The following is an 18479-nucleotide window of genomic DNA, read 5'->3' as shown; positions in this document are numbered from 1 at the left end:
GACTCACTTATAGGAAGGGGGAGGGGAAAGGCCTTGGTGTCACCTGACCCAAAAAGGTAGGGTCCAAGAATGAGGGTGGCACCATGTGTGGCGTTCAGAGAGGTCCTGTCAGACCTCTGGTTACAGGTCTTCTATGGCTGTCCAGAGACTCGGGAAAGGGCTTATGAGGCCATTTAAAACCAGGCCCCTGACTGTTGCCTGGCCTCGTAGGGTCACTTTAATCCTTACACCTTGAACAACTATACAGTCTTAGGGACCACAGGTGGGCATTCTCTATCAGGGCACTGAGTTTTTACATATATGCTATGTTCTCCATCTGGAATGTTCTTTCCTAACCAGGACCACCCTTTCTGGGCTGACAGTTGCTTAGGTGTTGCTTTCTTGCCAGTAGTCCTCTCTGACTCCTTTCTTCTGCCTAATCCCAGACATAGCAATTTCACACTGTCATGAATTTGTCTCTGCTGGTCTCTCTCCCTCTGGATCACCTTGGCTGTGATGCAAATGCTAGAGACACAAGGACCACCTTATCCATCACTGTATCCCCAGTGCCTGGCATAGTACCTGGCACACAGAAGTCTCTCCACGAATATTTCTTAAGACAGATGAGTTAGTATTAGTGCCTAAATTTGCAGAGGATTTTACCATTCACAAAGGACTTTTGTTTTAACATCTAATATCTCATTTAATCCTACCAATAACTCTATGATGTGTTATTTTTTTCTCCATTTTACACCAGTCAAAATGGATGCTTTGTTGCAAATGGAGTGTAACCTTTAAAAATTGTATAAAAATGAAAAATAAATTAATCAGTTAAAATCAGGAAAAAAAAAAAAAGAAAAAAGAATGTTTTCAGAGGTTATCTTGCCCGCATCTCACAAGTAGTAAGCGGTAAGTGACAGGTCCAGCACTCTGACTCCCAACCCCCTCCTCTCTTGGCCTGGGGGAGTCACTGAATAGCCTCCACTTCAGAAGGCCACAAGGGAAGTGTTCCCAGGTTACAGAAGGCAGGGGAGGGTGGACAAGGGGCACCAATAGTGCTTGAGCTCATGCCAAGTACCAGGCACTGTGTAGGTGTTTTACAGAGATTATCTCACTTGTTCTCCACAACCTTTTCATTTTGTAAACAGAGAAGTTGAAGTTTGGAGAGGTCAAGAACAGTGCTGGTACCAAGGAGCGACTTGGTGAGGTGGCTTTTCATGCCCCCCTTATCTTTATCGGCCCCTCCAGTTTTCAGACGGGCAATGTCCATGTCTTCCACAGGCCATTACAGTCACACTGCCCCGCCCCTAAGACTGCCATTTACAGAAAATCTGGGGCTGACACTGGTTAGGGAACTTTCGCAGAGCCATATAGATTAGGCTGAGCTACCTCATCAACCCAGTCTAATTCCAGCCAATGAGATCTTTTGATCTCAACATGCTAAAAAAAATGAGACTGTAAGGCTGTGGCTTGTGAAACAAATGGGCGAGCCGGGGGACACAGAAAGGTAAGCTAGACAAGAAAAGGAGGAGAACTGAACAGAAGGGGAAAGAGAGGGGGAAAGCAGATTGCTGTAGGTATTCCTGTAGGTGCTGAGTGTGGATCCTAGAATGAAGAAGCAAAGGGTTAGGAAGCGCCCATAATGACGTGAAGGGACCCACCAGGGCCAGGATCCTAACTGGTGGCAGGGAGTGGTGACTAGGGCACCGCCCAACCCTTTGTTTCCCATCAGCACTTCTCTTCCTGTTAAAGCAGCCCTGCCCCTTCCCACCCCCCTTGCCTCCTTCAGCTCTTTGTCAGCTAACACCTGATTACTGAGCTGCTCAGACAGTGAGCTAGAGAAATCCCTGATTCACCTCTCTTCTCTCTCATGTTCATTAATTAGACAGCAGGCAAGGGGAAAAGGAGGGATACAGAGAAAAGTCTACTGAGAGAGGAAAATGAAATACGTGGCAACAATCAAATCTATAGCCTGAGGCTTTCAGTGTAAGTCTAGTTCATTCAATTTCAGATGAAATAAGAGGCTAAATGAGAAGGATTTTGACCTTGTGACATTTGGATTAAAAGGGGGTTTTTCCTTCTGCATAAAAGCTGTGCCAGTGCTCTGTAACTTGGAGGTAAACTGAGCAGGTTCTCCAATGAAGGCAAGTGCAGAAATGTTTTCATGCTTTCTTGAATGCACTCCTCATTACCCACCTTGTGTGACCAGTGATAACTGGGCTCTCCAGGGCTGGAGGGTCAACAGTTGGCCCTTGAAAAAAAATCTTCTCTATGTATAGCTGACTAGTCCATGAGGTTGTGAAGGTGACATAGCGTCAACATCCATCCGTCTGTGAGTTTCTGATGTTGCTGCCCGACCATGTGGTGTCCCTTCCTCCATCACTGCCCTCTGAGTATCCCTCTTTTAGGAAGCTATCCTTCCTAGGTGGAGGGAGGCAGTTCTTGGCTAGTGACTCGTGGCTGGAAGCTCCAGAGGATTCTCCGAGTTCATTTATAGGAAAAGGCTGGGTGGTCAATTTTCCAAGTGACCTTCTGGGGCTAAGTCTATATTCTCGGCTGCCAAAAACCATGCTGTAGTCTAGTCAATGAAGGAAACAGAATTTAGTAACACATATGAGCATATGTGTTATTATCCCCAGGATGTAGGCGTCTAGCCCTAACCATACAGAGAAGAGTGGCAGGAAATGGCAAGTTCAGCTCTCTGTTGATTAATGTCCAGACCCAGAGGAACTGCTTTTGTGGTCTGGTCCCTAGAGTCATTTTCTAGGATTTTCTCTCAGCAGTGTAGAGCATTCCTATTCACATACCTAATCCTGCAGCACCTAACATAGCATCACCAGGCTGACAAGACTCAGAGGTCACTTGGTATTTATTTAAAATGAGAAGCCAGTTGCAGAGCATTAAGATAGAGTGATGGAATATATATAGACTGTTCTCAAACAGCCTTTGGAGCAGAACCCTGGGTTTCAGAATATATATTTCGTTAGTATGGTGGGTATAAGTAATACCTGAAAAGAGTAGCAGTTATTTTATAGGTTTCTGGAGATTAATAGAACTTGTAAGTACTATCCAAATTAAATTGAAAGAGAAAATTGAACCTGAGGACTAATTTAAGAGGGAGTGTGGATACACACGTGCACATACACACATACATGTACACAATAGCTCGACTTTTTATTCTGTAAGTAAGAATTTAAATGTCATTTGCTGCCAGTTAAGTTATGGAGCTATGTTTTCAGATGGTCGCACCCTCAAGGTGCCCATGGGCTGGAGTAATGAGCTGTGTCCACAAAATTTCAGTTCAAGGACAAGATGCTAAACTTGTCAGTAGACTGCTTTGGGAGACAGAAAAGGCAGTGATTAATTCTGCTCAGGAAGGACCAGAAAAGTCAGGGATAGGACCCTTCCCTGGGCTACTTGCTTTATACTGTTCTGGTTGGCCCTCCTCTGCCTGTGCCCCCAGTTCCCATGCACTTCCCTGTCTACTAGACATAGTCCAGATAACTGGGACCTTGGAATCCCCTTCCTGTAAGTCTCCATCCTGCTTCCAGGATGCAAGGCCTGGTCCCTGGGCCTGTTTTCCCAAGGACAGGCCGTGCCAACAGTGTGACCCCATAGGTCTGAGAGGCAGCCTAGATGAGCTTGCATATGTGGGCTGGGGTATCCACATATATGCATAGGAGACTCCTTGAAGGCAAAGCCAGGGGTAGGAAGAGAAGGGAGGGGCAAGAGATGGGGATTAAGGGTCATTTCTTCCTGTTCCCTCTACAGGGGCCAAAAAGTCTAAATTCAAATCAAGCCTCCCAGATTGTTATAAAGGTGTATGTGTCAGGTAAGAAGATAGAACACTGTATAAGACTATAGAATATTTCAGTGTGTGGTCTGGGGGCCTCCCTTGTTCTCTAGCTTCAGGTTCTGTGTATGTTAGAGCAGGCTGGAGGGAAGGCTTCCCAGAAGTAGAGCTATTTGAGATCAGCTTTGAAAGTATGAGTTTTCTCCGTATTCAAGCCATTGTGGGTGGTCAGTGGCATGTTGCTGGCTCAGAGGGTTCACAGAGGAAGAGGCAGCAGATATACCCATAAGTGAAGACCCTGGAATGCCGTGGCATTGGGATTCCAGCCATGCACCATGGGAAATCTTTTCTTTTTTTTTTTGCTGTATGCGGGCCTCTCACTGTTGTGGCCTCTCCCATTGCGGAGCACAGACTCCGGACACACAGGCTCTGGACACGCAGGCTCAGCGGCCATGGCTCACGGGCCCAGCCGCTCCGTGGCATGTGGGATCTTCCCGCAACGGGGCACGAACCCGTGTCCCCTGCATCGGCAGGCGGACTCTCAACCACTGCACCACCAGGGAAGCCCCATGGGAAATCTTTGACATAAGCAGATGAAGTTTTAGGCAGTGAGGAGGCTGAAGGAAGGGGAAAAGACTTGAGGCTAGGAGGTCAGTTTGGAAGCTCTTTCAGAGTCCATGGTGTGGGGCTTGTGGCCTAAACAAAGGCCGTGTTAGCTTGCTCTTTGCCAGCCATCTATGTTACCTTAGTGGCTACTCTGCTCTCAGCCAAAGGAGGCTTTCTCTGAGTTATGAGACAACTCCAATGAGGCACCATGAAGAGACCAACCTAAGGAAATGCCCTGTGTTTGGAAAATATAATTTCTCCTTATCCAAGAATATCTAAAGCCCAAAGCACCACTTCCCTTAAATGTGAGTGATAACCTTCAAGAAATATCTGCCTTTATTCATTCACATTATTCACATTTTATTATTATTCCCATTATTCAGGGCTTCTCTTTTCTTTGCTCCTATGGATTCAACTCTGCCCAGAAGTATATATATTTGCCTGAGCCTGCCTGCCTGCCTTTCTTATTTTTTCTTTCTTCCTTTCCCCTTTTCTTTTTAAAATTTTCTTTATAGGCTTGGGATGTATGGCTGGAGTTTAAATAAAATTGTCATGACTGGAAGCACGTGTCACAGGTGTTCCAGGAATAGGACATGAAGAATAAGGACTAGGAAATGGAATTTTGTAGAATGGGGCAGGAAATGTGTAAGCGTTTTCCATTTCTAAAAGCCTCAGGTTAAGTATGCTGCCCTGATCCGGAGCAGCTGGCTGACACTTCTGCCATAGGTGCCAGGGACCTCTCATAGCTGCACCCAAAGGACATACGGTCAACCCCAATGCACAGGCAGCCTTTACTGAACTGTTCATTCATATGTGCCATTTACCAGAAACTAGCTCTGTCCTTTTCTCCGCAAGTACTGGATATGAATATCAAGTTTAAATTTATACACAGGATGATCCTAGTGATCTCAAAATTACCTTCTTTTATGTCCTTATTAGTTATGTTGTATATGACACATGGTAGTATATATGTTTAAACATTATGTACAACTATTCAAGTACTATGGTGTGGGGTGGGAGTTGGGGTTATCCCCAAACTACCCTATAAAATCATTTAGATCTGTCTTTTGTTTGTTCCTTAAATATTTATTGACTTACTTTCAGGCCAGACTCTGTGCTAGGCACTGAGTATACATTCATAGGTACAAAATGGAAATGATTCTTGACCTTGTAGAGATTTCAGTCAGTCTGCAAGGCAGACACTAGAGCAGCAATGAGAAGGAAGTATGAGGGTAGGAGCTTTAGCAGGGACATGAGACTGAGAGGGGAAAAGAAGAGGAGTTGACGAAGATTTTTTAAAGGAAATAATAGCTAATCTGAAGCCTCAAGAATGATAAGGAGTTATCCAGCAAGTTGGGGGCAATAAGAACTACAGGCAGAATGGATCACATGAGTAAAATTCCAGACACAAGAGAAAACTTAGCAGGTCAAGAACATTTTTTAAAAATCCAACATGGTGGAAGTGTGTTATGAGATGGGATCTGGATGGGGAGACAGTAGAATAGGTGGGTAAGGAGCTAAGTCTAGAAGATGGATAGGAGTCAGTTCAGAAAAGGTATAGTGAACCTCTGGCTTGAGAGCAATGAGAAATTAGTGAAGTATTTTAAGCAGGAGAGGGTCACCATTGTGGCCACAAGGTCGGGAAGGGATTGGACGGACAAGACTGAAGGCAGGGAGAACAGTTAGGAGGCTGTTGGAATAACCCCAGTGCAGGGTGACTAGATCAGTGTCTCAGCTTAAATGTCCCTGCTGAGAGGACTTCCCTGAACCCCAGCCTAAATCAGGGCCCTGGGACTGTGTCTCACAGCACCCTGTATTTTCCCTATGTGACATTTATTAAAACTTATAATTACGTATTTATTTTGTAACTATTTGTTTTACTGAGTATATCCTTTACTAGACAGTGAGTTATTCCATGAAGGCAGGAACCTGTCAGACCTGTTAGAAACATTAACTCCAGCACCTAGAATAGTACCTTGCAAATGGGAAGGACTCCATAAATATTGGTGAATGAGTGAATGGATAGATGAATGGACATGAAGGGAAGTGGACCCATCTGTGGGATACTTGGGGGGTGGAATCAATAGGACTTGGTGATTGCTTGGATGAAGCTGCTGATAAGGGAAAAACAGTTGTCAAGAATGATTCCTAGGGCTTCCCTGGTGGCGCAGTGGTTGAGAGTCCGCCTGCCAATGCAGGGGACACAGGTTCGTGCCCCGGTCCGGGAAGATCCCACATGCCGCAAAGCAGCTGGGCCCGTGAGCTATGGCCACTGACCCTGCGCGTCCGGAGCCTGTGCTCCACAACGGGAGAGGCACAACAGTGAGAGGCCTGCGTACCGCAAAAAAAAAAAAAAAAAAGAATGATTCCCAGACTGCTGGCTTGAGCAGTCAGATGATTGTGTCATTTACGGGGAAAGAAGACACTTAGGGCTAGAGAGGTGGGAAAAGCAGGTTTTGGGCAGGGGATGAGTTCAGCAGATTGAGCTGTGCATCAGGTTCAGTTTTATACTAGAATGTACATTTCAAGTCTCCCTTACCAAAACAGCAAACCAAAAACAAACAAAAGAAATAAGCATAGTAGAAGTATGGATGGACAAATAGTTTGTACTTCTTTGTTCAGTTTTCCACAGGTTGTCCTTTCTAATTCTTTTATTTTAGCAGACAAAACAATTCATTAAATCATCAGTATGCAATGTGTCTACGTGTTAATATAGAGACTTTATTCCACAAAAAAATCACATTCTCCTTAATACCAATTATTGCATCTTTATGTTGATAAAAGCATTAAAATTAAGAAAGATTAGGATATTGAGAATATGGTAGAAATTATTTTACTTTAATAATTTTTTATCGTATTACACTTTTGTGATCCAAATGGAAAATCGAAGAAAATGGAAGAGCTCTTTCCTGCTTCCTTACTTTTATCATTAAATATTTCCACACCATATTTCTCCAGTTTGAAGGCTCTGATTAAAGTCATCGTCAAGGATCTCTTACATACTTATATTGTCCTTTAAATTGAAACTCTCTGATGGTCTATGGATAATTAGGAGTTAACTGATGAAATGAGGTAGTGGAGAAGACCTTATTACAGAGAGGGAATAATATGTGCACAGGTCCTATGGTGAGAGGAATTTGAGAGAGAAAAAAATGCCATTGTTACTAAAGTTGAGAGAGCAAGGTGGTCATGTCCGAGGTGATGTCTAAGGAGCAGGCAAGTAGGGACTGAGTATGTAGGCCATGTTAAAAATTTTGGCTAGTATCCTAACTTGTAGGAATCTCTAGGTGTTCTGGGTACATAGTAGGTATTCAATAAATATTTTTAATGCCATCTATGCTTTTCAATTCAATTTAATTAGTGGTCAAATTCATTCTTCTCAATATATGCAGCACAGTTGATAATGGATAGCACAACCAATTTCTGAGAACACTACTTGATAATGTTTTCCGTGAGTCTTTAGGAAAACTCTATTGTATATGAGCACCAAAAATAAAATAAAAATAAAAAATTGAAGCCTTCAGGGTGGTTTGGAGGAAATGTAACACTACCGATAAGGACATAACACATCAAAACTTGGCTTACGAATAGAAGCATTTAAGCATTTTGCAGCCTTTACTCTTCAATAGCAGAGTGCAGATTTAAAGAGGAAGCAATAGGAACTGAAGCCTCTGAAATTTTATTGTAAATTTAAAATTTCAGACTTGGGAGATTTGTTTGAGTTCCAGCAAGAGTAATAATCTCAGAATGTGTTGAGTTCAGATTGAATACAAAAAATATTAGGTTGATTCTGACTTAATTAATTTCCTCTTTGTTTCTCTTTCTTCCCTCTTCTTCTCCTTTCTTTCTGTAGGTGGTTCAGAAGTGTATTCCTTTCCTAATCGGGCATTTGAAGGATTCGACCCATAACGACGTCATCCTAAGCATCCTCATAGAGATAGCAGGCTACGAGCCAGTGGCTTTGAACAGTTTTCTTCCAATGCTGAAAGAGATTGCTGAGAGATTCCCCTACCTCATTGGACAAATGGCGAGAATCTTTGGAGCTGTTGGGCATGTGGATGAAGTAAGTATGGGTTTTTTTCTCTCCATTTCCCTAAATTCCATTGGCACTTAATCCATAGGAGCTCTGTGGCCTACAAATTTGTCCTGAGACTTCTGAGAGTTTCGTTTCTTTCTCTCTCTCTCTTTTTTTTTTTTTTTTTTTTTTTTGCATGGACAGCAGCCTCTGGATCAAGGGCACACTGTGCAGGGTTATGTGGAAGGTTCAGGAAGTGAGGATTTCATTGCTGGAGTGCCACTGAGGAAGGCGAAGGGTTACAATGGAAAGAGCACTATGACAGATTCAAGACCACTTTGTAATAACAGCAACCAGTAAAAGAGTTTCATCTCATTTCTGGTTGCAATTCTGGTCAACCAGGAGACCATCAGTAAACACAGAGTTAGGTCCCAGAGACTGCCTATTAACGAGAACCCATAGCTATCCTGTCAGTAATTGCCTGGACTCTATTTTTTGAGCCCTCTACATGATGTTACTTGAGAGAGTGCAGTAAACGTTCATGGATGTTTAAAAGTCCCAGTCTAAATATTTGCATAATAAAATCTTTCGGAAGGGACAACAGGATGCCACCAGAGCTTGTGGGGACTAGGCAACTAAGAAAGAATTTCCAGAAATTAAAATTCTGAAGGGTGTGTGCATGCATGTATACACACACATGCATGTCTGTCTGACGATTTCATATTGGGATTTAGGATTTTTATCTTTTAAAAATAAAAGCAAATATATAATCGATAGAGGAAAGCTTTTACTTTCACCCACTTACCTATACTGTAGTTTCCTATTAGATAAATATAAAATTGTACAACTCTTAAAAGAGATTTCATAGTTCACCAAGTTTAGCAATCTGTTTTGTTTGATTTCTGCTGAGATTTGTGGAGAGCCTGGTGAATGCCAGGCTTCCTCCTGGTTGAGGGCCTTATTCCTCTAGTTTCCCAGAAGTAGGTGGGAGAACTGGTCTCCCAAGCAGTGTGTATTTATGAATGTGACAGTGACTCTTGTAAAAGGATTACTCGGTACTGACGTGCTGCTTAGTATAATCCCTTTCCATTCAGTGCTGTTTGGAATGTCTCCTGCCTGCCATGATCTGCCTTCTGGTAACAGTTTCTGTGCCCATCGCCTTTGCTGCCAGGAGAGCCTGCTGGTATGCCCAAGTGCTTTTAGGCCAACTGTAACCAACAGCTGTTTGCCTGAATCTGCTGACATTGCAGATTTTTGCGTGGACCAAAAAATTCAACCTCTGATGTGCAAGGCCTTGGAATCTTCAAGTGGTAGTTCTTTTTGTCACAGATACACTTATGATTCATTAGTGTGTAGTGATGCACATTGAAAGTGACTACACCTCCCATAGAAAATGTAATCTGTAAACAAAGCAAAACAAAACAAACAAAAAACACTAGCTACTGTAGGTTTATCTGAACTAAGGCTAACTTGAGAGAGAATGGACTATTAGGTGACATTTATGTGACTCCAGGTGAGTGCAGAGAGAAGGTGAGGAGGGTCCAAAGAGCCTCAGGTATCACTTATTTCAAAATTCAGAATATCAGAATATTTTCTCATCTCTGTCTCTCTCACCTCTCTCTCTGTCTCTGTCTCTGTCTCTGTCTCTCTCTCTCTCTCTCTATCTCTCATTCTCATGTGCCCATGGAGGCATCTATGTTTGGGAGAGAAAAAAAATTTTTCTGATGCTTCTGATTCACCTCCTCAGCAGAGAACAATTTTAGATCAAATACTTTCCAAATGTTTCTGGATATCAGGACTGTATTAGGAACTTTTTTAACAAAATAAGTTCTTGGGCCCCATAGAATACCTACTAAATGAAAAACTCCAGGAAAGGGACCCATGAATCTGGATTTATGGGACACCCCTCCCCCACGTCTGCCAGGGTAATTCTGATGCAGCATTTTGTGGATCAGTATTGGAGATCCCTTGACATAACATATTTAAAGCATTTTATCTTTTAGACAAAGGATCAATCAGGCCTTATCCATCACCCATCCTGCCCTCCTCCATCAAGTCATGCTAATCAATTAAAACTTTTCCAGACTACTGATATAGCAGTTTACATGTGGTCAGGAGTAAGTAGCACAAAAATTCAAAACAGCAATGGTTTAAACAAAGATACACATCTATTTCCCTTGCACATAAAGAAGTCTAGAAGGCAGTCAGTCTAGAGCTCCATGTTTCAGAAACCCAGGCCCCTTCTCCTTTGTTGCTCTCCTACCCTTGAGCACACCAAAGAGCACAGGGCTTCTATCTCATGGTCCAAGATGGCTACTCCTCTCCACCCATCAATTCAACATTTCAGCCAGTAGGAAGGGGAAAGGGGAGAAGAACTCTTCCAGACAGTCAAACACAACCTATTGTTTATAGCCCATTGGCTAAATAAAACAAAGCTGCAGATGACCATACCTAGCTGCAAGGGAGGCTGGAACATCTAGTCTGGATTTAGGTGGCCATATGCCCAGCTAATCAAAAGAGGACAGAAAGAAATGACAGGGGACAAAGAATGTCTCTGTTGCAGTTCATCAAGTCATTCATTTCTCTGGGTCTCTTTTCTCTCCTCAAAAATAAATAATGTCTTTGCACTGGATTACTGCCCTTCTGGCTCTGATATTCTTGAATTCCATTATTCCATTTCATTTAAGATCAGACTGACACAATTACCTATAAGTGTTAGTCAGGATCCTTTACTCAGAAATAATGCCTAAGATATCAGCCTTTGAAAGTCCTTCTTTTAGTTTTAAGAATGCTAAAATTCAGATGTCCCAAGAATTAGTAGTCTAAGCAGCTATTAACTGCTTAATTTGAGTAAACTTGTTCAATGTTCTAAAAATTTTGTGGAGCCATATTCCTAAAGACCAAAACCAATAAGCAAGATACATGTGTACGGTTATTTCTCTCCAGCCTCTTTGCAGAAGGAAACAGAGAGTTACTGAAGTACATTGCCAGGTGGGTATGAGGGCAGAAGTCAAGTATGGGCTCCTGGCTACCTATGAGGAGGACATTGCAATAAAAAGAGAACAGCAGGAACTTTGCCCTAAAAAGGCCCAGCTGTTTTCTGTGTGGAGAGCTTGGTCTGTGTGACATAAAGGGACATGGGGATATATGAGACATGGAGATGTTTAGGGTGTTAATGAGACAGCCACAGGACCCTAGTGATCTCAGGCCCTAGGATCCTCTTTCTCAGTCTCATCTAAAAATTTCCCAGCCTCATCTAAAAATTGACTTAATTAAAATTTTTTTTCTCTTTGCCACCAGAGTAAAATTTTCAGATGTATTCAGGGGTTCCAAGTATCAGATGATTTTAAAAGATTTTGGAAATACAGAAAAGCCGATGCAATTTGAGTATCTTGCTTCAACTTCTGAGATGCGCAGTCTGTGACTGATTGGAGCCTACTGTTGATCCCTCCCTTGCTGCCTGCCTTCCAGCAAACTGCATTGTTTGATCCTTACGAGGAAGAGGGGAGTCTCCAGGGAATGTACGGCAGTCAGGCCCAGGGCAGCCTCAGGGGTAGAGTCAGCCTGGAGTCAATCACACATGTTATTAATTGACTTCTGCCCCACCTTCTGTGCCTGCATAAAGCCAAGTGTAGGAACTGCAGGACTGGCTATGGGGAACCATACCAAGTGTGCCTTTCTTTCAAATCAGCACCCATCTGGGTGGGCAAACTGTTTTCAGCAGCTGATAGCAGTCACAGTCTTCCCATCTGCTGATGTAAACCCAGCAGAGGAAAGTTGTATCTATAAAACAAAAAATAACACCCTATAGATACTTATTTTCTCTATCTCCCAAATTACCTCAGGGATCTTTTTTTGCCCAGATTTGGAAAGAAACCGTGCTTAATAGCCATGGTGCTTGTGTCACTATAGGAGGCTGTATGGTGGTGACTCACAGGCAATTTTCAGGTGTGTTCCGGCATCCAAAGTACATATGTTGGATGGAGAGTGAAACTAGAAGGAACAAAGGGCAGAGAAATCTACCCACTTCTAGGGTAACTGATGAGTGGTTGCCTCTGAGGTGTACCTTCTTTGGCCCTGTCCAGTAAAGGACACAGCTGGCTCTTCATAATGCCAGGATACACCCCACTTCTGTGGTGTGTTCAGTTGAAGCAGATGCACAAATAAGAAATATTATTTTATTAGACATGTCCTCAGCATGGCAAAAATACACAGGTCCTTCTGTCTTTCTCAAATGAGGAGACTATATAGTGGAGACCTCCAGACAACAGCAGAAATGACTTAGTAGCTTCTGAGGGTCCATCCTCAGACCTACATCCAGAGAATTCATATAAAGCCCTTAGCACAGTGCCTGGCATCGGGTAAGTGCTTGATACATTTCAACTAATAATAGTAATAATAAAAACAACAGCAATATAATAAAATCCTACCCAGTTGGAGAGTGTTACTGAGAGAGGAATGTGTTTCTTCCCACTCTAATGCATCTCTTGTAGAATTACCAGTTTTTTTCCTAAAAATGCAAGTGTGATCCTACTTCCTTGCACAAAGTCTTCTGTTGGCTCCTCCACTGCCTATAGGATGCCATCATCTTGGCTTGGCCCTACCCTCCCTCTCTAGCTTTAACTCTTATCTGTCCAGGCTGTTCCAGCCCCGCTATGTTCTGTCTGTTAGCATTTTACATCCTTCCCTGAGCACACCTTGCTCTGACGTACGTTGTGATCCTCACAGCCTATTCTTCTGCCTGGATAGTTTCCATCCCCTGCTCTTATCTTTCCTGACCCAGATCAAATGTCGCCTCCTGTGTAAGCTCTTCCAGTTCCCTTAGGCAGTTAGTCACCTCCTCTATGCTCCCACCTCACTGTGGCTGTACCTCAAAGGTCATACCGACTGTGCCATGTCATAATTTGCCTGTCCATGTCTATGTCTTCTCCATGAGTTTCTGAGCTCTCATAGGAAGGAATCATACCTTATCCATCTGAATTCGCCTGTGGCCAAAAGAATTCATGAGTACTCTAGAGTACTGTTAACTAAGAATTTGAAGGTTGGATTCTCACTAGCCACTTTCCTTCAGTCAAGTCTCTGTCTAATTCTTCTAGGTGACATAACTATAACTTAAGAGAAAGGAGAAGAAAATATTAAGATGGAAAGTGTTATTGACTCTTCAGAGCCTACACAGTTTATCTCTAATAGCTAACAGGTGAAGGATGAGAATAAATTGGATAGCGGACCTGACGTTATTAACCAGAAAGCATATGATGAGCCATGTCTGTCTGTGATTCCCAAAGATCCTGGCTCTTGGTATGTGACATCAGAGAAAAATGATGTTGAGTGGATCATGAAAAGAGGTTTTCAGTGACTTCCCTGGTGGTCCAGTGGTTAAGACCTTGCCTTCGAACGCAGGGGGTGTGGGTTTGATCCCTGGTCGGGGAGCTAAGATCCCACACGCCTCGTGGCCAAAAAAACAAAACATAAAACAGAAGCAATTTTGTAACAAATTCAATAAAGACTTTAAAATGGTCCACATCAAAAAAAAATCTTAAAAAAAAAGAAAGAAAGAAAGAAAAGAGGTTTTTACATATGAGAGCTCAGCAGGCAGCAAACCAGTTGAAGTACAGCTCCCAGGAGGAACATTCACCACTGTAGACTGAGCAGTGATCACCACCTAGGATGTGTCTGTGTAAGAACGCATTGCATGAGTGATCTTGCTGCCCATGAGGACATCCATACAGTGTAACATGGTGGCTAAGAGGGTGGTCTTAAGAGTCAGACCGCCTTGGTTTGAATCCTTACTCACTGTGTGGCCTTGAGCAAGTCACATCACCTCTCTAGATTCAGTTTCCTCATCTGTAAAATAGGAATAGCAGCATTATTTACCTCGTAGTTTTGTTGTGAGAATTTAATGAGTTAAACCACGGAGAACAGTTTCTGGCAAATGGTAAACATTCAATAAACATCAGCAATTTATTACTTCCTCAGTGGTACCCAAGACTTTCTCATTGCATTTATTTAGATATAGACTGAAACTTAAGCCAAGCAGACTGAAATCAGGGAAGACAGGAACAGGTAAAGGGTGTGCCTCAGGGAAAGAGACTGAGTGGATGTGTATGTGGGGGACAAGTCAAAAAAAGGACAGAAATAAAAGGAATGAGGTACTGCATGTACCATCAAAGGTATAAAGCAGGACTGGCTGTATCTTCTTTCCTTGTTAGGAAATAACTGGTATATATAAATTTTTTTTCTAGAGTGGAATGTATATCTCCATTATATTGTAGACCACCATTCCTGAGGGGAATAAAAGTAACAAAAACAATAATAAAGCCACATTTTGTAAAAATTTTTATAATTTAAAATAAGCCTAGTTTTCTTGGGGGCACTGGAAGTGCATTGCTTTCCATAAAGGGCAGGTGGTCCCCAGCTCCCCACCTATAAAAACAGCTCAAATAAGTTTGCAGCAATTTTTTAAAAAACTCTCATTAACTAAATCTGAAGTGGTTTAAATTAGATCCAGGCCAGATTGCCTTTTCTTGCCCATGAAGAACTGAAGTAGAATGCTTCAATTCCAGAGGCTTTATTTTTTTCGTTATTTTCTTCACTCATTAGACTCTCTGAGCCATGCAGGTGGTCTCAGCCCCCTTGGTTGGGTATTGCAGTTATTACAACCCTCTTTCCTAATGTGGGTCCACATGCAAAAGAGACTTCTTTAGGAATGGCTTTGACTTTTTTGAGAGGACAAACTGCATTCATGTGTTCTGTCCATCTACCTAAGTCTCAAATAAACGAACTGAAGCAATTTTAGTTTAAGAGTCCCATCCTCACCAGGACCTCATCTCGTTAGAAGGCACACACTACTACAGAGCACACCCTCCATAGCTGTGTTTCCTCCGCCCTATGCCAGACCCACAAGGCAGCCAACCTATGTGGCGGAAACAGAGATGCCCTAAACTGCTCTTTACACATGATCTCATAGTACGTGGAAGGATGTTACGGCCAGTTGTTTTCCTTAGCTGGAGACCAGCAGTTTGCACCTGTGAAGAATCAAATGGCATGCCCTCTGAGTGCGGCCACTGCCAGGGCGGGTGTGAAATCCTGTGCCCTCTGCCTTGTTTTCCTAACTGGCTGGAATATGCTGGCCAAGCACCAGGGTGTGTTTATTACATCCTCTCTGGGCTCAGAGTCTTGGACACTTTTCAAGTAGAGAAGTGACACATATCTTGCCCAGGTCGCGTTTCTGTGACATCCGGCAGGCCTTCCACAAAAACACTTTCAGGAGGAAAAGGAAAAGAATGACAAAGGCAACTGAGAACCACATTACTGTCCTCATCCTGACTGTGTGGAAAAACATCCTGCGAAATAGGAGCTGGCTGGATGCTGTGCATCTTTAACTTGGAAATCAAGACTAAAGGCCCTAGGGGCCATTCCACAAGATGAAGGACCTGTGACTTAAAAACCACAATTTCCCCAAGGGTGGGGAATTTAGTTAAAACTTTGGTAGGTTCAATGTCTTTGGGGAAGCCTTGGTTGGTGCCAGCCGGCAGCTACTTAATACTACAGGATTGTCATCATCGGGGAAGATTCTTTTTTCCAAAATGCAAATAGCTTTATTGTTTTTTATATTGTAAAAAGGGTACATGCTGATTGAAATGATATTAATAAGAAGTCTCTCGCAGAGTGTAAAGAAAACAAAAAAATCTTTTAAGTATATACAAGATATGCTTTCACATAACAGAGCTGATTTTCCATAGCCTCCCTCAATGATACAGGGTTGAGTCGCTGATTCTTTCTGAGTGCAAACCCCAGTGCTGGTGGTGAAGGGAACACAGAGAGGAGAAAGACATGGTCCCTGCCCTAGAGGGGCTCACAGTGAATGGGGGGCAAGAGAGATGTACAAACAGATGATTAGAGTTTAACTTGGTGCCTGTTAACTACTGATTTCTGAACTGGATCAAGAAGGAAAGAACTCACCTTGTGTGGCTGAGTTTGGAAGTGTGTTCTAAGTGAGGCTTGTCATATGATAGGATTATGTCAGGGGAGGAGGAGGAAAGTATTCATGGGAGGACACAGCGGGTGCAATGGCAAGCAGCTGGGGGAAAGCCTTCTGGAAGCCATGAAGAGTTTCAAGTGCCTGGATAATGGAGGGAGGAGAGAGGGATGAGGCTGGATGGTAGACTGGTTCCAGATGATGGAAACTCCTCATTGATTAGCAGGCAGTTCTTGTTTTCTACCTTCTCTCTCCAAACTTAACTTATCACTGGTGTCCAGGTCACCTGGGAACAGTATTTTGTTTCCCTTTATTGTGTAGACAAGCAAATGAATACTGTGTACCTCAGAGTTCCCCAGAAACTAAAGAGCCTGGTAAAAGGACAAACAGTCCCCACAAATAGTTGCAAATGTAGGATAGTAATGGTTACAAAAGTTACATGTTGCAGCAATTTTCAACAATGTCTTGTAATTATCAACTGTAATTTAGGCCAACCGACCAAATCCACAAGGGGCTGCCAGTGCCTCTGTGAGGGGAGAGCTTGGCAAGGCCTAGAAAGGGGCCTCTGCTTGACCAGTCTCCCCTCAGGATTGAACCCCAAGGATAGTTAGCCTGGTCCCCGCAGATCTCACCTCCTCTTTTCAGAGGGGACTTCTGCCTTTCTTATACCAGTGTCTGTGAGGAAGCAGGCCTGTGCCTGCCCCACCAAAAGCATAAAGTTTCCACTTAGCAACTGCCCTTCTAGGCTTGAGCTTAAGATGTAAATGAATCCTGGATTCATCAGAAAGGACAACTTGGCATTGGCAGCAAGTGGGTTGAGGGGATAAAGCAGTTGCTACTTCCAGCTCAAATCCTGCTGCTCTTTTAAGACTATAGCACAGACCTTGCTCTGCCCATAGCCCTTAGGCTTAAATCACTTCAGCATAAGCCAGCTCTTCTGATCTCTGGTGGCCTCGGCCTGCAGCAGCTTGAAGCAGGGTTTTGGTTCCTGGCCAGTGATTGAGGTCTGGTTGCAGCCGTGAGAGCACTGAATCCTAGCCACTGGACCAGTGGTCAGTGACAAGGCCCTGGCCCTATGGCTTTGCAGAAAAAGAATTCCCACAGAGATGGAAAATAGTGAAACAAGTAAAGTATTTATTAGGAGAAAAACGAGTACAGTACGTGTGGATAGACACACAGGCAGGCTCAGAGAGTCACGCCCTCGTGGCAGTTTGAATCACTTTTATGGGGCATGTCTTCCGGGTTTCCTTTGGCCAATCATTTTGATCTGCCTGGTTCAGAGTCCGTACCTGGTTCAGAGTCCATATTTGGTATAGCTCAGGATTTTCCCATGTGTGCGCACACATCTCTTAGCCAAGGTGGAGTCTACCGAAGAGGCCTATGTGTAGGTTTGGCCACTTGGTATCACTCCCCTTTTTTTTTTTTAATTTCAATTATAATATTTTTTATTTTTAAAAATTCTTTTTGTTTCGCAAATTTGCAAGATCATTACTTTTTTTGTATTTTATTTTATTATTATTATTTTTTAACAACTTTATCGGAGTATAATTGCTTTACAATGGTGTGTTAGTTTCTGCTTTGTAACAAAATGAATCAGTTATACATATACATATGTTCCAATATCTCTTCCCTCTTAGGTCTCCCTCCCTCCCACCCTCCCCATCTCACCCCTCTAGGTGGTCACAAACCACCGAGCTGATCTCCCTATGCTATGCGGCTGCTTCCCACTAGCTTTTGACCTCCAAGGGGCCTTTCTCTGCATGTGTAGCTGGGGAGGTCTCCTGACTTTGAGAATGAGGAATATGTGGTCTCTTATCTTCTATCTGGGCAGGGCCCAGCCTCCTCTCTCAATTGTCCTGTTATTCCCTTCTCGGGGTATCTGTCCACAGGGAATGGACTCAAACCATTTGCTCCAGGGGCCTATCTCTCTCCTGCTTCCCTTCAACTGCCAGCATCTGCATTTCTGAGTCTGTGGTTTTCCCCAACTTTACAAGCCACCCCGCTGACATGCATGGCAGGATAGATGTGTGATGAATATCACCCCCAGCCCCACTAGCAGCCTTCAACCAATGATGGGGGTATTTATACCCCAACTGTGTCACTCCTCA

The 18479-nt window shown here is 43.2% G+C and overlaps 1 protein-coding gene across 2 annotated transcripts in view; it reads left to right on the top strand.

Annotated features, from left to right (window-relative positions):
* VEPH1 (ventricular zone expressed PH domain containing 1) overlaps positions 1-18479 on the top strand; it is a 209713-nt gene that overhangs the window by 61861 nt on the left and 129373 nt on the right. For both annotated transcript variants that reach the window (XM_065876610.1, XM_065876609.1), the window contains exon 5: positions 8232-8441. In XM_065876610.1, coding sequence (XP_065732682.1) covers positions 8232-8441 — 210 coding nt within the window. The remainder of the gene's footprint in view (positions 1-8231; positions 8442-18479) is intronic.

The sequence above is a fragment of the Phocoena phocoena genome, chromosome 4 (assembly GCF_963924675.1).
Source record: "Phocoena phocoena chromosome 4, mPhoPho1.1, whole genome shotgun sequence".
Taxonomy (NCBI): Eukaryota; Metazoa; Chordata; class Mammalia; order Artiodactyla; family Phocoenidae; genus Phocoena; species Phocoena phocoena.
The sequence above is the reverse complement of the archived record's forward strand: the minus strand, read 5'-3'. Positions and strand labels throughout refer to the sequence as shown.